General features: G+C 42.4%; 2 protein-coding genes across 6 annotated transcripts in view; both read left to right on the top strand.

Moving 5' to 3' along the window:
- Positions 1-418: 418 nt before the first annotated feature.
- Positions 419-16448, top strand: part of LOC140267519 (E3 ubiquitin ligase TRAF3IP2-like) — a 44642-nt gene continuing 28612 nt past the window's right edge. The window contains exons 1-7 of the mRNA XM_072362827.1: positions 419-555; positions 677-861; positions 936-1024; positions 1103-1171; positions 1249-1353; positions 1527-1601; positions 6583-6741. Coding sequence (XP_072218928.1) covers positions 768-861; positions 936-1024; positions 1103-1171; positions 1249-1353; positions 1527-1601; positions 6583-6729 — 579 coding nt within the window. The 5' untranslated portion in view covers positions 419-555; positions 677-767 and the 3' untranslated portion in view covers positions 6730-6741. The remainder of the gene's footprint in view (positions 556-676; positions 862-935; positions 1025-1102; positions 1172-1248; positions 1354-1526; positions 1602-6582; positions 6742-16448) is intronic.
- rev3l (REV3 like, DNA directed polymerase zeta catalytic subunit) overlaps positions 13440-16448 on the top strand; it is a 76043-nt gene continuing 73034 nt past the window's right edge. For 4 of the 5 annotated variants that reach the window (XM_072362820.1, XM_072362822.1, XM_072362821.1 and 1 more), the window contains exon 1: positions 13440-14100. In XM_072362820.1, coding sequence (XP_072218921.1) covers positions 13962-14100 — 139 coding nt within the window. In that variant the 5' untranslated portion in view covers positions 13440-13961. The remainder of the gene's footprint in view (positions 14101-16448) is intronic. The other variant, XM_072362824.1, reaches the window with a different exon arrangement.

Raw genomic sequence — 16448 nt, forward strand, 5'->3', positions numbered from 1 at the left:
ACACACACACTGCTATGGCTTTACCGTCACTTCACACACACACTGCTATGGTTTTACCGTCACTTCACACACACACTGCTATGGTTTTACCGTCACTTCACACACACACTGCTATGGCTTTACAGTCACTTCACACACACACTGCTATGGCTTTACCGTCACTTCACACACACACTGCTATGGTTTTGTCATGCGGGGGGCATTTGATGCGACAGTAAAACAAGCTGAGACCCACGGGGAGACATCATACTATGCTGGAATGCAACAGAAACATGATGCGTGATGACCAAACAGAATTAGGGAGCAGACCTTCAGAGCTTGATTTATCACAGATGCCTTACTGATGCCTTACTGCTGGCTTTGCTGTTACTAACCAAACAAGGAACTTATGCCTGCTCCTTCATTGTTCTCTGCAGGTCCAGTTCAAGTGCAAGGGAACTGTGTAAGACAGTGTGCATGTTGCCCCCCAGCTCCTCATCACAAACATAATTACTGTCATCACAAGTATGAGAATCCTGCGGGTCCACACAAGGAGCTTCAACTCTACCACCAACTGTTCGTTATCATAGTCTGATATTCCCATCACTCATAATCCATTCCAAGTTCCGTATGTCCTGTATCTCTGACAGATTGATTGTTCATTTTCATTTATTTCATCTTTTTCATTGCTCCGCAGGAACGGCCCCCAAAACAAGCTTCAGTTTAAAGGTGCTCCAAAGGTCCTTCATGCATCTGGGCCTCAGAGAGAGCCACATCCTAGAGATGTGATGCAGGAGGTCAGTGTGGATTGCTCCTTCCTGGCAGGCCCAGGCGCAGTCACAAGGGAGGTCAGGAAGACCATCAGCCTCCCTGAGGAGAGCAGTAAGTCACATCCGAAGTAAAGGTTTTTCTCTGTCTCTGTTTAGGATGTTTCACTGACTTCTTTTCTTTACCAGGAAATGTTTTCATCACATACTCGGTGGATACAGCCAATGACATAATTCCTTTCATCAGATTTCTGATCAATCAGGGGTTCAATCCAGCAGTAAGTCACATCTCTATCAACCGTTGCCTCACACAGACATTTTATCCAAACACTCACAATCTTCCTGCCCTCTCATAGATTGACATGTTTGATAATCCCATCAGAAGAATGGGTATCACCAAATGGATGGACAGCTATCTGAATGATGTAAGTCTGAGCTGAAAACTCATCACATTTGAACAGAAAGGTTTTCTGAAAGCTGACAGAGAAATGTCATGTGACAGAAATCTGTGCTCATCATCGTGGTTATCAGCCCAAAGTACAAAGAGGATGTGGAGGGAGGCGGAGATGATGAACACGGCCTGCACACAAAGTACATCCACAACCAGGTAAGCTGGCTGTGAACACTTAGGGCAGAGAAAAATGGCTCCTGGAGACTTCGAAGCACCCTGTGCCAGCATGTCAGAGGTATCAGAGCAGCATGATTAATGCAATCAAAGATTTTGACCCTATATCAGCTACTGCACTGTATAAAAACTGTGTGTCCCTTTCACTGGCACAGATTCAGAATGAGTACATCCAACAAGGCTGCCTGAACTTCAGACTGGTTCCTGTGCTGTTTCCGAACGCAACCAAGGTAAGACTGAGCAGCAGAAACAGACCAGAGTGTCCGGTGTGTTCTGTGTGATCCTGTTCACAGCCTCAAAAAAACTGAAATACTTTCAATTCAGTTCAATCAAACTTTATTAGACCCAGAAGGGAAATTATACTTCATTTTTTATAGATATATTGTGGTTTGATAGCAAACTATGGAATAAAATCTGTGCAGAAACTTTTAGAAAGCTGAAGTTGGGCTTTGGTTTAAGTGGCTGAGCGGCAGCCTTCAGGGTTCCGCCGCATGCACAGCAACACGACAGCAGAATGAACAGTGCCGTAATAATCCACTACACATCTTCAGCGTAGAAGCACACAGTTCACAGAAATGTTAAAGCTGATATCTTATTTTCATTTTCAGACGTATTGCATACAATCAAGACATTGTTGTTGTTTACAAGTAATCCAAGAAGATAAGATCCAAGTGTTTTGGCCATTTTTTAACCATCTTAACCTTGATTCCCCTCTTTTCTGCCTCTTCCCCCTTCTTTTTAACGTTCTCATGTATATAAAGTGAAACGTGTCGTCTGCAGTATGTTTAGATTATGCATGTGTAGAAAACGTTGTTGTGTATGAAGATAATCCCAGAGAACATCTATGTAATGAATAGATAAAAACAGTGACTACAGATGAAATTAGGCTATTATAAGTATCTTTACATACTATAACCACACTTGCTTTCTCATACATACCTGCCTACGCTTTCACTGAGCTGTAGAACAGAAAATATCAGCACTGTCGAGCAGACGTATGCTATTTTAGAGCGGTCAAGCAAAGGGATACCACATGAGTTTTCTTGTTCAGTAGTAAGGGTATCAGCCCGTTATTTTTCCATCACTGGTGTAGACATTCTGTCGTGTCCCTTCTCTTTTCCACAGAGGAGATCCACTTTGACCATGTTTTAGTGAGTGTGGGATCTTTTCCATTAGAAATCTGTTTTAGTCATGTCCAGCCATTCTCTCAGTGTGGGGGGGTTCAGGGTCTGATGTTTTTCTTAGCTGCACTTATCATGCTTATGAATAGATGATTATTGATGTGAAGATGAATGTTTGAAAATGGTTGGGTATCTCCATATCTTCTTCTTCCATTGTTTCATGTACCTCTGAGCAGAAATGATGTGACCCTGGGCATCTCAGACTGTGTGCCAGGGTGTTGTGTTGTGGTTCCCACATCGTCTCCAGCATGTGGGTCTTCCCCTGTAAAACGAGTTGGAGAAATTAAAAGTCTTATTCAATTTCCCTCCAAACTCCCTCCACATATATAATTGATGCATTTCCACTGCAGATGGCAGACATTCTTCTTTTGTCATTTCAAAGTCTCCTTCTTTTTCCCATTTATTTCTGATAGAGTCCGTGGAGAACGATTCTTTTCTTAGGAGACCTTTCGTGAGATAGCAGATTCACACGAGTATGACCTTAGGATTTATTTTAGTATTGCATCTTCCAGATCTATTGGATGTTTTTTTTTTGCATTTATCAAAATAATTTTGTAATTGCAGGTATCTATAAAAGTCTTGTTTTAAATTGATTGGGTCTGAAGTCTGGGTCGTATGCATATTATCTGATTATCCATATTCTGTCAGGTAATTTATGTTCTGTTTTGATTGTGTTCCAGGTTTTAAGTTGGGACTTCAGCCATGGATTTTTCCATTTTTTTATTATTTGTACTACTTCTTTATTACTCACTACTGCTTGAATTGGGAAATCCTTAATTAAAGTTGTTCTACATCCTTCCATCTTGTGTTCTACTCCTGATTCCACAGATTTAATAAGGGCTTGATGTGTGTTGTGTAAAGTCATTTCTCAGGCGTGGGACTGCCATTCCGCCTTCTTTTTTGGGAGTTGCAGCGTGTTGCGGCGTGTTGAATCTTACTCTCGGTTTCTCCCTTGCCAGATAAATCTTTCATTTCAACAGGTAGAGCTTGAAACAGAAACAGGAATCTAGGGAAGATATTTATTTGAATGCTTTCTATTCTTTGTGTTAAATTGGTTGGAATTTCATCTCAGTATATCTGCTTTTATCTTGTGTAGGGGTGGGTTGTAGTGCATTTCTTTAGTTGTGGTTATTTCTTTTGGCAGCAGTAAGTATCTTATTGGTCCCATCTGACATGGAGTCTGCTTTGGAGCTCTGTTGGTGGGTTGTAATTTAGCTTTAATATTTGTGTTTTTTGGATATTCAGTTTGTTCTAATAATTTAAATAATTCAGGGAGAGATTTAGAAGGTTCAGTTATGTCCACCAGAGAGTTGCCTGCATACAGCGCCACCTTGTGTTCATCGTTATTTAAATGAACAGCTTTGATGCTGTCTTTCTGCCTGATCCATTGGGCTCAGTGTGAAAAGAAGCGGTGACATTGTGCCACGTTCTAAGTTGATAATCTTTGATAAGTGTCCATTCATTTGAACTCGGGCAGTTGGGTTATTATGCAGGGAGCTAATTGCAATAATAAAACTATCATGACAGCTACTTTTCTCAAGCACTCTGTACAAGAACCCCCAGCTCACCGAGCCGAAGGCTTTTTCTGCATCTAAACTGACCAATAAATAAATAAAGTCTGTAACTTTTGTCTTGGTATGTGTAGTGATCGTCTTTTATTGTCATGTGTTTGTCTCTGTAGGATAAATCCGGTCTGGCCTGTATGGGTGAGCGGGGGGGAGAACTTCCTCAATCCTCAATTCTTCTTGCGAGAATTGATGTATAGAATTTATAATCAATACTGAGAATTGAGATTGGTCTAAACGAGCCGCATTCTTACATATCTTTTCCCTCTTTGGGTGTGTCTGAAATAGTGGCCCCCTCCCATGTTGGGGGAATCTTTCCTTCTTTTAAAGCACTACTGGATATATGAAGGAGGTTTGGTTTTAGTTCGGTCCTGTCAGTGTTGTACCACTCGGATGAATTCTTCCTGTTATTTCTGTTGTCAGTTTATTATTTTTTTAGATATATTTTAAATAGGTAAGTGAAGAGAACTTTAAAATGTCTAATATTTTGTTCCTCCTCTGATTGTGGTTGAGGATATCGTTGGTTATGATATTTTTGGAAGGCTGTTTGTATTTCCTCTCTTTGTATACGAGCTTCTTTGTAAATTTTGGTCCTGTCTCATAGTGCTTTTGTTTTGTATATATCGTCTTTTTTGCGTTTCTTGGGTGTGCCAGGTGTTTATCTCCTTCCTAACTTCCTTTAATTGTAACGGGGTTGTGTCCTTTTTGTGTTTCGTTCCAGTTCCAGTTCCCCAGTTCATTTTATTCGTCTCTCTTGTCTTTCTTTCTTTTTGTTTGCACAATAAGAGATTATACTCCCCCTTAAAACAGCTTCCAATGTATCCCATACCACTCTGAGGTAACTTCTGCGTTGTTATTTTCGTATCTTATTTTCTTATTTTAGTGTTTTAAATTGCATATCATTACGAATATTTGAAGGACTTAGTTTCCATAAGGTATTTATTGGGTTGTTGCTTATTTGGATTGTTAGAAGAAGAGGGGCATGATCTGACATGTCAGTGTTACCATGTTCAGACAAAAAAAGAATCTATTCTCCAGTACACATCGTGTGGATAAGAGTAATGCGTGTAATCTTGTTCTGTTGGGTGAACATCTCGCCATAGATCCATCAAACCAAGTTCAGACATGAGAATCTCAATTTTCTTAGGAGTTGCGGTTTGTATGAAAGCTTTGAAGGAGTCTAGCCTTGGATTGAGAACGCCTGTTGCTTCATACATCAGGTCAAACATTTTCTTGTAGATTGCTGCGTTACTGCCAGGTGGAATATAAACATTCAGCATCGATGCTTCAGCACCTTCTATTTTCCCTGAGATCAGCAAGCATCTTTCATCTCTGAGGTCTTCTCGAAGGGAAGTCTTTGGGATATGCCTTCTATGAGCACAGAAGAGAGGAACCCCTGGAAGATGGGCACTTATCTTTATTTGACATGCCTCCCTCGCAGTCCTTGTAACCCAACTCATGTAACAACCATATCTTCCATGTGTCTCAGTTCCAGGTTAGCTCTTTCAGGGACAAAGTTATTCTTCTCTTAACTCAGAACAGATTGGCCCCCTGCGGTCCTTGTAACTTAAATTATGTAATAATCACATCTTTTAAATGTCTTGGTTACAGATTAGCTCTTTCTCAGTCCAAAATCGGAGGAATTGAATTAGCACAAGTTATTTATCTGGAACTATGTGATTTAGATAGCTGTGAAAATGTTTCCGTCATTGGATGTGTGTTTCGTTTGAATTCCTGTAGCTTCACTTTGTAGGATCTGTGTTAGGAGACTCGGGTCTCCGGCTGTCTGCCATGATGAAAAGTAGCTCTCGGTGGTCTTTGTCTTTGGGGGCCGTGATGACGCTGACCAGGAGTCCCTGTGTCTAACATAATTTTCTTAAGTTGAATATCTTTAATCTTTTTAAGAAATCCTTTCATGATAAACAAGTGTTAATAATTTGTTAATATCATTAGATTCCAAAAAAAGAAAAACCTTCCTTTTTGAAGGTGCCTGAGAGCAGTGAGACAGTCTGTCCTGCTCAGATCGTTCCAGAGCATCAGTCAAAGCCAAATACAACCGTGCCCCAACCATAGCTGAAGATATACGTTTACCTGTGTATGGTGACTTTACAAACGCCTTTTTTCAAGTGGTCTGTCATTTTCTTTTTGAGGAAAATCATAGTGAAAAGAGTCCAAATGAAAACTTTACACTAAGAGAGCAGAATGACTTATTTTCAGTGTTTTAACCATATTGCAGCAGTCTAATTTGGTGTCATCTGCTTTTCTGGGTTGTTAGAATATCTATATTTCATTATTCAAAGAGAAATCTTTGCTTGCTTTTAATCAGCATATCAGCGCTGAGCTTAGAGAGATACAGGTGCCTGAAGTCATTGCTGCATTACAGAGAGGTGAGGGAGGGAAGGCTGAGGTAAAAGGACCATCATTCCTGCAGCCTGCTAAGCCTCTGTGCTACCTCTGTATTTCAGAAACATGTCCCCAGCTGGCTCCAGAGCACCAGGATCTACCACTGGCCAAAGGACAACCAGGACTTGCTGCTGCGCCTTCTCAAGGAGGAGCGCTACATCATCCCTCAGCCACGCGCTGACCTTACCCTCACTGTGCGTCCTCTCTGAATCAAAGAAAAACATCTATTTTCTCAAGCGTTCAACACTTCTTTGTAAGAAATACCTTGATGGGTGCTGTGCTGTTCAGTTTTAGGTTTTCTGATGTACTGTTGTGATCTATTCAGTCCATACTCTTTATAAAAGAAGATTTTTATATTACCGAGGCATGTGGCCAAACAGATCTCCTGGTGTGACATGGTCTTTGCTTGACATTTGATTAAAGTGATTGAAATGAATCTAACGACGTTACAGGGCTACAGAGTGGTGTGGTGAGTAGCACAGAGTGTCACAGAGTCCTCAAACTCAGCTGCCTGCTGTTGGACAGCAGAAAATAAGAGTTGAATTTAAGGGCCAGAAAGCCCAAACAATGAGCTAGAAATAAATTTAAACCCCACTTTTTGTGATAATACTCTTCATTAAACACATTTGGATAATTTTATAAAGGTCACCTTAAACTTCAATGACTTTGAGGCTTGCGCTCAATGATGACATAAAGTTTAATGTGTTAAACAAGGAAACACCTACTTCCACTTTACAGTGAAAACACAAAGAGACTTAATAATCATATAGTACAAGTTTTAAATGTAAACTCTGTTTGTAAAGCGTATGATTATCCAGAAGGTGGCAGCGTGTCCCAGATATAGACCACACTCTCAGTACTGGTCACCTGTTTCCTTTGCAAATAATATATTTAGATATCTATTTGCAATAAAAGATGAATTCAGTCTAAATGATGACTTTTACTTTGTGTGTGGATACAAAGAAACCATAAAACATCGGTGTGAGGCACACCCATCCTGTCCATATGCTGCACACCTGCTCCCTGATAAGCCAGCATTGTGTGGCACACCTGAAGGCACCAGCTCCATCATTTTGCTCTGTCAGTGCAAACACACTCACGCACCTGACAGAATATCATGAATTACTCACAGGTGTGTGTGTGAGGGGAACTCTGCTCATGTCCAGGTTTTTATCAGCCCCTGCAGCACGGTGTTTTCTGTAACCATGGAAGCAGCCAGGACCAATAACTCAACAGTTTGTTTGTGTTCCAGGACACAGGCCTCATCTGGTGAGTCCAACGGAGCCAAATGCAGATATTTCCCCTGGCTGTAAAACATATATCATATATTGGCTCATTTGACTGACTCCTCTGTTTATCATGACACGAAACAGCCTTCAGTCACGTCTTATTGAAGAACTCTAAATAGATTAGTATTGTACATATGGGCTGAATTGTCTCTCAAAAAGAAAAACAATTAGTGGTTTACTTGTGTTCTGCTCAGCAACGATGTGCTGCTTGCTTTAATGGGCATGTAGATCCCATGTGGATGGATGGAAATGCTTTGATGCAGCAAAGTTTTTAAAGGATTTCTCTTCAAGTGACTACAGCAGAATTTATTTTCCCCTTAAACACCAAAACACGCAAACAAAAGATGGAAGAAAACCAATGAAAGATGTTTCTCATTGAATAAAACAGATGGGCAAGCTGAGAAAACAGATTGTTGTTCCCTTTGTGAATGACTTTTGTTCCAGAGAGATGAGAGGGATGGACATGTGAGTTAATTTCTCTGAATCTGGGATGAGTTGAGCTTTTCCATTGCTCGAGCATATCCCTCTGAATCCCTCATCTCACACTGAAGGGGATTTTTTCTGTCTAATTCATCACTCCACATTTGACTAATCCTATAAAACACAAATACTGTGGCTCATTCTGCTCCTGATTTAAAAGAAAAGCTGTAAATTGATCAGATCTGATCCATGTGCATAGCCTTTCCCAAACGGATCCTCCATTTCTTTATTTCTAAAACTCATTGTCCTTCATAGCTTTCTCACATTTCTGAGTGTAACACACTGGAGCATGCAGACAGGGAGAAACAGAGAACCACACGGGGGGCTACTTGGCAGCTCTGTCACAGCTCATGTTTTGTTAACTCTTGTTTTCAGGTTTTCTGTTATGGTCTTAGATTCAGTTCTTGTCATGTTTCTCCCCTGCCATCAGATTCACTCACATCACCTGTTTCATTGTCATCAGCTGCACTCATTCACTAATCACTCCCTCCACAGCATTTAGTCTCCTGGTTTCATTTCACTCATCGCAGATTCCTCACCAACCCTTCATGTCGTGTTCACAGAAGCTAAGGCTGGTTTCCTGCCTCCTAGTTCATAGTCTTATTTATTTATCCATAGCCTTGCCTTTTGTTTTTCTAACATTAAGTACTTTTGAATCCGGCTCAGCCGCCCGCGTTTTATGTTTTTGCCCTGCTCCCTGTTTTTTTTAGTTTTTTTTTTTAATAAACCACGTTTACTTTTGAAAGAACTGAATCTGGGTCCTTCCTCTCCACCGATCCTGACAAGCTCTTTCTGGGATTTTGAATCATAGTGCTCAATCTTCATTGGCAGATGTGATCATGTGCTGTGACTAAAAGTATGAAAGAATTTTACTGCTTTTCCTCCTCAATTCACCTTCTTCGCCACTAGCTGTGACAACAGAGGAGTTATCTCAGTGGGAAATGGCTCTGCATCCATACTAAAAATGTCTGCAGCCCATTCACTGTAAATCCCTTTAAATCAAAGCTCACACCAAACACTGCATTAGATACGGTGTGTGTAATTTTTTTAGATTAGTTTTATGTTAAATGTGTCTCTGAAATGCACTCTTAGACCTCAGGCATGCTGCTGGGCAGAATCTGCTGATTGGTTCATTAAGAGGGCCAGGCTCTTACTCACGGTCAGCAGAAGCCCCGTCTGCATTCATGTGAAAATGTTAATGAAACATGTTTTCATCACTGAATGTGACTTCCCCTCCGTGAACCAGACTGAACGAGCTGTTTAAAGAGGGTGAAGAGAAAACAGTGAGCTCAGCACATCCTGCGCTGCTGCCTGCCATGAGCAGGCTGTTACAGCTGTCTGAGTGCAATACTGAAGAACCTGCTGATGGATGGAAGGCAAGCAGCATCACTGCCGCAGGTGGGTCTCCGTCTCCAGTCTTCAGTCACACTGGACGGAAAACAAAGGGTTTCAAAGTGGAATAACAGCAGAAATTTAGTGTTTAACACAAGTAAATATTATTTCATCATATATTCCTCTTGCACTTTGCTCTATCATTTTTACCTGTTATTCAACATTTAGGGAAATGTATGTTGTGAGTCAGCTGTTTGGAGAAGTGCAAAAATGCCAAGTTACAGTTTTGCTGTTGGTAGTCTGCAGGATCGATATCTCACAATATCAAATTATGTCTTTACACAAATGATTTGTGACATCTGTGTCTGATAATAGAATGTAAAACTCCTCATTGTTTGATCAAACTGTCAAACGCAGCTCCACGAACACAGAAATGGACACATAATGGTAGCTGAGACCCTGAACAGGATCCTCCTGTACTGAACTGGGGCTCTTCTTGAAAAATATAGGCTTCAGATTAGGATAATTATAAGTGATGAATATATTTAAGAAGTAACACCAGTGCTGTTGCTCTCATTGTACTTAATAGGAAGTAGTTTTGTTATTTCACAGTAAAATATTACAGAATGATACAGCATGCCTGGTGATGAACGGGTATTCTTCTTTAAGATTTTCTACAAAATAAAATACTCTTGTGGGGTTAACCGGACAATTTTTAATAAGAATTTCCTAGCGTGATAAAATACAAGCTTGTATCCCTCTGAAGCTCTGAAAAGCTTGTAGCCAATGAGAAACGTGTTACAAATCAACGACCAATGAGGAAAGGGACGCTTTCCAGCTCTCTGATCTGTGCCGAATCCTTATTTTGATGCGAAATGTTCCATAATACTGTTTCCGGTTTCACAATAAAGGTCCTTCGGTTCCTCATCCAGTTTGAACAATAACTCACAAAATGGCCTAAGGTTACCGCTGATATCATAATCGAATATTCATACAAAATCCCATCCTTGTGTATGATTCAGAAGTATTTCCCACTCATCTAAATAATTTGTGAACAATTCTGATTTGAGACACATGCAACCACCCACACTCACTGCTAGGAAGAATTTAGAGTCACCAATTAACCTGACATGTTTTTGAGTGATGGCAGACACGGTGAGAACATGCAAACTCCACACAGAGGAGCAAGGATCTGAACCAGGAACCCTCTGCTGTGAGGTGACGGTGCTAACCACCCTGCAGCCTCCTCTGATTCAGTTGACCAGATTTGAAGTAGGAACTGGGTGTCTGTAATCTTTTGCAGTTACATATAAATATGTGATATATATTATGTATATATATATCTTATGTTTGTGCTGTTATTCTGAAGGCATCACAGAGGATATCACTTCAGCTTCTTGTGAAATAACACTGGGAGAACAATGCAAAATGAATATGAAAATGAATCCAGTGTTTTTTCAATAATACTGTCCCTGCTCAGTTTATTAATAACCCCATAATCAGCACACATCATCATACTTTGTGACTGTATTATCATGAGTGTGTGACTCTTCACTGTTACAGCTCAACAGCAGCAATCTGAACAGCCAGAAGTGAACCTGGCAGCAGGTGAAAGTAAAGAACATATTTCAGAGGAGCCTTTGAAGAAATGTGTTGAGCTGTAAATATGTTGCACTGCAGCTACCAAAAAAAGGCCGAGGCCTTGTGGAAGGAATAGAGGGAGGGACCTCCTCGGGTTATGTTCCCAAAGTGTGTGGGATCAGTGTGTAGAAGGTACTGATCACTTTCCCTCAGTTAGAATGACGGTGTATCTGTCAGAGGTGGGAGACACCATCTGCCTGCTGGATCCTCAGACCACAGAGGACGTCCCTAACCCATGTGTGAGCAGTTCTGTTCCATTTAATTCTCTTCCCATGGAGACACTCTGCATCTCATGCATCCCTGTGATCTCCTGCTTCAACAGCTGCGTGTTTCTCTGTTTGCAGTTTGATGGCCTCGGCACATCTCGGGCATTCGATGATGAAACTGTGTCTGTAGACACAGAAAAGCCACAGGTCGGCTGCTTATTATTAAACCTGTGAACCGGTTTGGATGCGTCTGCAGTCTGTCTGTTCTACACCAACAGGCCTAATTATCACCAATACTCTTTACTGCAGGTTGCAACAGGAACACAAACTCCAGCAGCAAAGGGTGAAGTAAGTAACTCTTCCCATTACTGTCACTGCCTTCATACTTTGTTGCTCACAGGCACATTTCCTCTATCACAGGATGTCAAACTCTGTACAAACAGAAACTTCTGCTGGGTATAGAGAGCACCAAACTAGATGTGGAACACAAGAAGCTGGAGAGGGATGTAAGTAGAAACTCTGACAAAGGAGAAGGTCATGGTGTGAACTCTATTTAATTCTGTTTTCTCTCCACGGCTTGAAAAACATGAATAATTAAACAATTCAACACAACTTGAACTTGAAACTTGTCATTATTGTACGGTTCATGCAAAGAAATTTGTTTCTACATTTATATTCACAGTGGGGCGCCATGACCCAACGTTTGGAAAATTATAAATGATCTCTGTTCATTTAGCCTTCTTACGCTTGCTCTAACTTAAACTGCTGCTGTGTCAATGCCAAATTATGAAAAGAAGTTCTAACTCAGAGGTCACAACAATAAGGATTAACGGAAACGTGTCCCTGTGTCGGTCCCTCAGTGTCAGGAGGAACTGAGTCCTTTCAGGCTCTGGAACCTGCAGGGAATCCAGCAAGAGAACATTTGAGCCTGAAAAAAGACCAAATGTACAAAATATGAAGTGTACTATTAATCTAAGAAGCTCTGTCAGAAGTCAGCCATGGTGCCTGAGAACTTTAAGCAATGAACCTGGATTTAATTTGGCCAAAGGTCATTTCTATCCGTGCCTTTGTTTTAGCATGTGCACGGTTGAATGCCCTCTCTGGCCTTGTTCCTGGATCAGGATATGGTGTGAGGAGGTACGCCAGCATCCATAGCCTCTGTCCTCAAGCAGGACACCACTGAACTCTCCTGCAGAATAAGAGAAATGTTGGTTGGATATACATGTGTTAAGACTTGGCAATTTGACACAATATGTGCCTTATATGGCCATCTATATAAAGTAGGACGAGCACTTTAAATTCCTTAAAATGACCTCTATACCTGACCTCTCATTAGATTACCATTAGATTACGTAATCTGCCTCCACGGTGCAGCAGGGGCCTGGGGGCGTACATGGGCACAGTCTCGTGCACCGATAACATTGGGGAAGCCTGAGGGACTTGTTGCAAATATGTCACCAGTAGTTCATTTTACATTAAAGTGGTGATATGATCTTTTTATTTTTTTATTTAATTTTTTTTTAAACAAGACATGAGTTGCCGGAGCGCGGAACTTCACCAGGGGGAACTTTCTTTCGCGAGTCTGTTTCAGCCGGACAGACATTCTTTGAGACACGGCGAAGCTAAACTTCAACGTTAGCCTGCCCAGGAGCAGGCTAGTTCTGCGCATAGATATATACGCGTGTATATATCTGAGTTCTGCGGCATGAGTTACCATGGTTACCCAGCGGGCATTCAAATAAGCCACGTTGATGAAAAGCAACTCTCTCTTAAATGAGCCAGACTTTCGAGATAAGCCAGGCTTTCCCCTAATCCAGTTTCGTGGAACACCTTCTGGAAACAGTTAACCCTCAGCCTTTCACATGAAAGTAGGCATGTAAAGCTTTGCGCTCTTGACTGAACAACAGGGCTTTTTATTGTGAAATACCTATTCGGATGCAGTATTCTTCGTTCTGCTTAATTGACACGGTCTTGGTTTAGCTAACTTGCCGTAGCCTGTTATGGAAGACGAGCGGGCACAAGCAAGGGGCTGTCTGAACAACTAGGACTGGCTGGGACTAGTTCTGAGACGTGATTTGGAAAGATAACGCCACATACCGGAAGCCTGGGCAGCGTCTTCCTGGGCCAAAACAATAACACCACAGTGAGAGCTAAAATCACGGGACTGCTACAGTTACAAGTACAGCATAGAGCCAGCGGCGGCGGGGCTTCGGATAGCAGCCCGCCCTCATCGACTTTAGCTCTCCGAGGTAGCAGAGAGCGGCTGTCGGGGCGGACTGAAGCCTCGGTCATCTTTGTTCGCGTTTTTTCATGGGCTGAAAAAACTGAGCCCCCCACCACCACCACCACCCCCCAACCCAGCGCTCTGTCGTCGTTTTATCGCCGTGACAGCACAACCATAGGCTGGTTTCAACTGGCCACCGAGGTCCCTGCATCTTATGGACATCGAACAGTAGCTTTGGGCTTTTCGTCGGTCTCACGGACAGGACAATCATGTTTGCCGTGCGCATCGTCACCGCAGACTACTACCTGGCAAGTCCCATCAAGGACCTGGACGTCGGCTATTCTGACTTCAGGCAGAGCGACGTGAAGAAGGTGCCGGTGGTGCGGATATTTGGATCAACGCCAGCAGGTTGGTCAGCTCGATCAGTGTCTGTATTGTTGAAGGTAACGGCGGCTGAGCGGCACGCGGCATGTGGCTGCTGTTGGACACGCGCGTGTCCGAACACGGCCCGCAGTGCTTTGTTTAAAGGGAATCTAACAGAATGTATCTGACAGGGAGGTGTCTGAGGGTGTCGACACGCTGTGCCGCCGCGCCGCTGCCGCTTTGCAGGCGGGCTGCCTGCAGTGGTGGGAGTCCCCCGCTCCCCCCTCTCACGGCGCCGCTTTGTTGTCGCTGCCTCTGCCACATCACGGTGGAGGTGCTGGCTGATCGGGCTCCACTTGTGCCACATGTCGTGTGCAGTTTTGCGTTGGTTTGCATTGTGTTCACAACAACCTGTGGAGTGTGGACAGCGTGCTGCCACCTCGTCTTCCTTTATGAGACGCTTTAAAGAGACAGATTGGCAGGAAGAGAAGTCACTCCCCAAAGGTGACTACAGCAGAAATGATTAGTGTGTCTGACAGAAAATGAGACTCATTTCAGGGTCCTGTAGAAGTACGCAGATATCTGTCGTGTTCCCTGCATAAAGATTGAAAGACGGGGTCAGAGGGGAACAATGGTCGTCATGGTGAATAAAACAGGGTCCCATATTGTGCATATTAATATTACAAGTCTGGAAAACACCCTTTTGCAGCCAGATATCATGTCATGGAGGGTTTCTACACATATTCTACTGGGCAGAGATTGTTCATTAAAGCCGTCTCAGCTGAACACCCCAGCAGCAGAAGGATGCCCCCTCATAGCATGCATTAACACTGCTTTTATCCCCCCTGTTGCATCACAGTGACCATATATTCTGAGAAGAGTTGGTCCCCAGTAGAAAAAATGTGCCCCATTTCTCCTCCTTGTCCTCCAACAGGATGGTCTCCTGTGGGGATTTAAGGCTTTAGAGCAGAGACAGTGGATCAGAGTTAGGGTGTCAGCTCTAATTTGGCCCTGTTAAAGATCTGCTCACATGTGGGAAGAATTAATTTTTTACTATATAAGACTGCACTATCTGCTCTTAAAAAGGTCTATAACACACATCTGTTCTGTCTTTCCTCACACACACACTTGCTCGGAGCCTTTCTAAACGCCTGTAACTCTATTTTTTCCTGCTCATGAACTCTTCTGAGTAATATTCAGAAGCAGGATTCCAGTGGAAGGTGCAGAACTTCCACAGACAGCAGCACAGCAGCAGACTTTGTGTTGTGTCAGGTTGCAGTAAGGACAGCCTGCATGTCTGTGCTGTGTTTTGTACCCTCCACATTCACACAGTTTAAAGGAGCAGTGTGTAATTATCATGGTGCTGTATGGAAAATAATACAGAACTATGTTGTTAGTGACCCTATGAAACACAAAGGCTTACCCGGAAGGACACCACTTGCATCCCCATATTGATTACAGTAGCCTAGAAGGGACAAAGCGCGATTCGCCACTACTTTACAGACGATCAGCTGATCTGAGTAAACAAACGTAACATTTTCTCTGTGTCCCTGTTGATTCACGTGAGTTTATGCGCTAAAACTACTAAGTAGCTTTGTTAGCTGGAGAGAAATTAATCTGCTCATATTACGGAGATCAGCTGATTTCAATCAAAGTGTAACATGATACTAAGAGGCTTTGAAGATAATGTCAGCCAGATACAAGTGTCTGCTAATGCTATCCCTCTATCAGACCAAATACTAACAGCCTTTAGCCTTACGTAGCTAATACTAGCTTTTATTAGCATGCAGGTAGCTACCTCGGGTCCACAAAACACTGAAATAATGCAGAACAACTAACAGCGACAGTCACTGTAAGGTATCTTTTCACAGAATATCAGACCAAATGTAACATCTGTTTCTAATTTCCATCTCTAAAAGTTACCTCAGAACTTGAGAAGGTGGTTTCACTCCATGGAGAAGACATCGTGACACATTTGAGTGATGGATGTGTTGGGGAGTGTGTGCTGCACTCAGGCCACCGTAGTTTCTCCAAAGCTGGAGTGTTGTGTTCAGTGCGCAATCGGAAATGACAAAATCTTATTGAATACCGTTCAGACGCACTTTGAAATGAGCTACGCACTGCTCCTTTAATTCTTCCCTTGTTCAGTTTATGTATCACTTGCATGACAGTGTTTCCACAAATAAAACTTCATCGCCATCTGGAACACATTGAAGCAGAGAGGGATCTCTTTCTTGCTGAGAAACAGGCCGCACCTACTATAACTGCTATTTGCAGTTTAATATCTGGCTTTGCCCTCATTTGTTGACTGGTGTGGAGGGATGGGGGGTACCTGAGCAGTTTTGGTTAATGTGTGTCAGGCTTTATCTCATCACTGTGTTTAGCCCGGTGTA

The sequence above is a fragment of the Leuresthes tenuis genome, unplaced genomic scaffold (genome assembly GCF_036924035.1).
Source record: "Leuresthes tenuis unplaced genomic scaffold, fLeuTen1.0.hap1 SCAF_13, whole genome shotgun sequence".
Classification (NCBI taxonomy): Eukaryota; Metazoa; Chordata; class Actinopteri; order Atheriniformes; family Atherinopsidae; genus Leuresthes; species Leuresthes tenuis.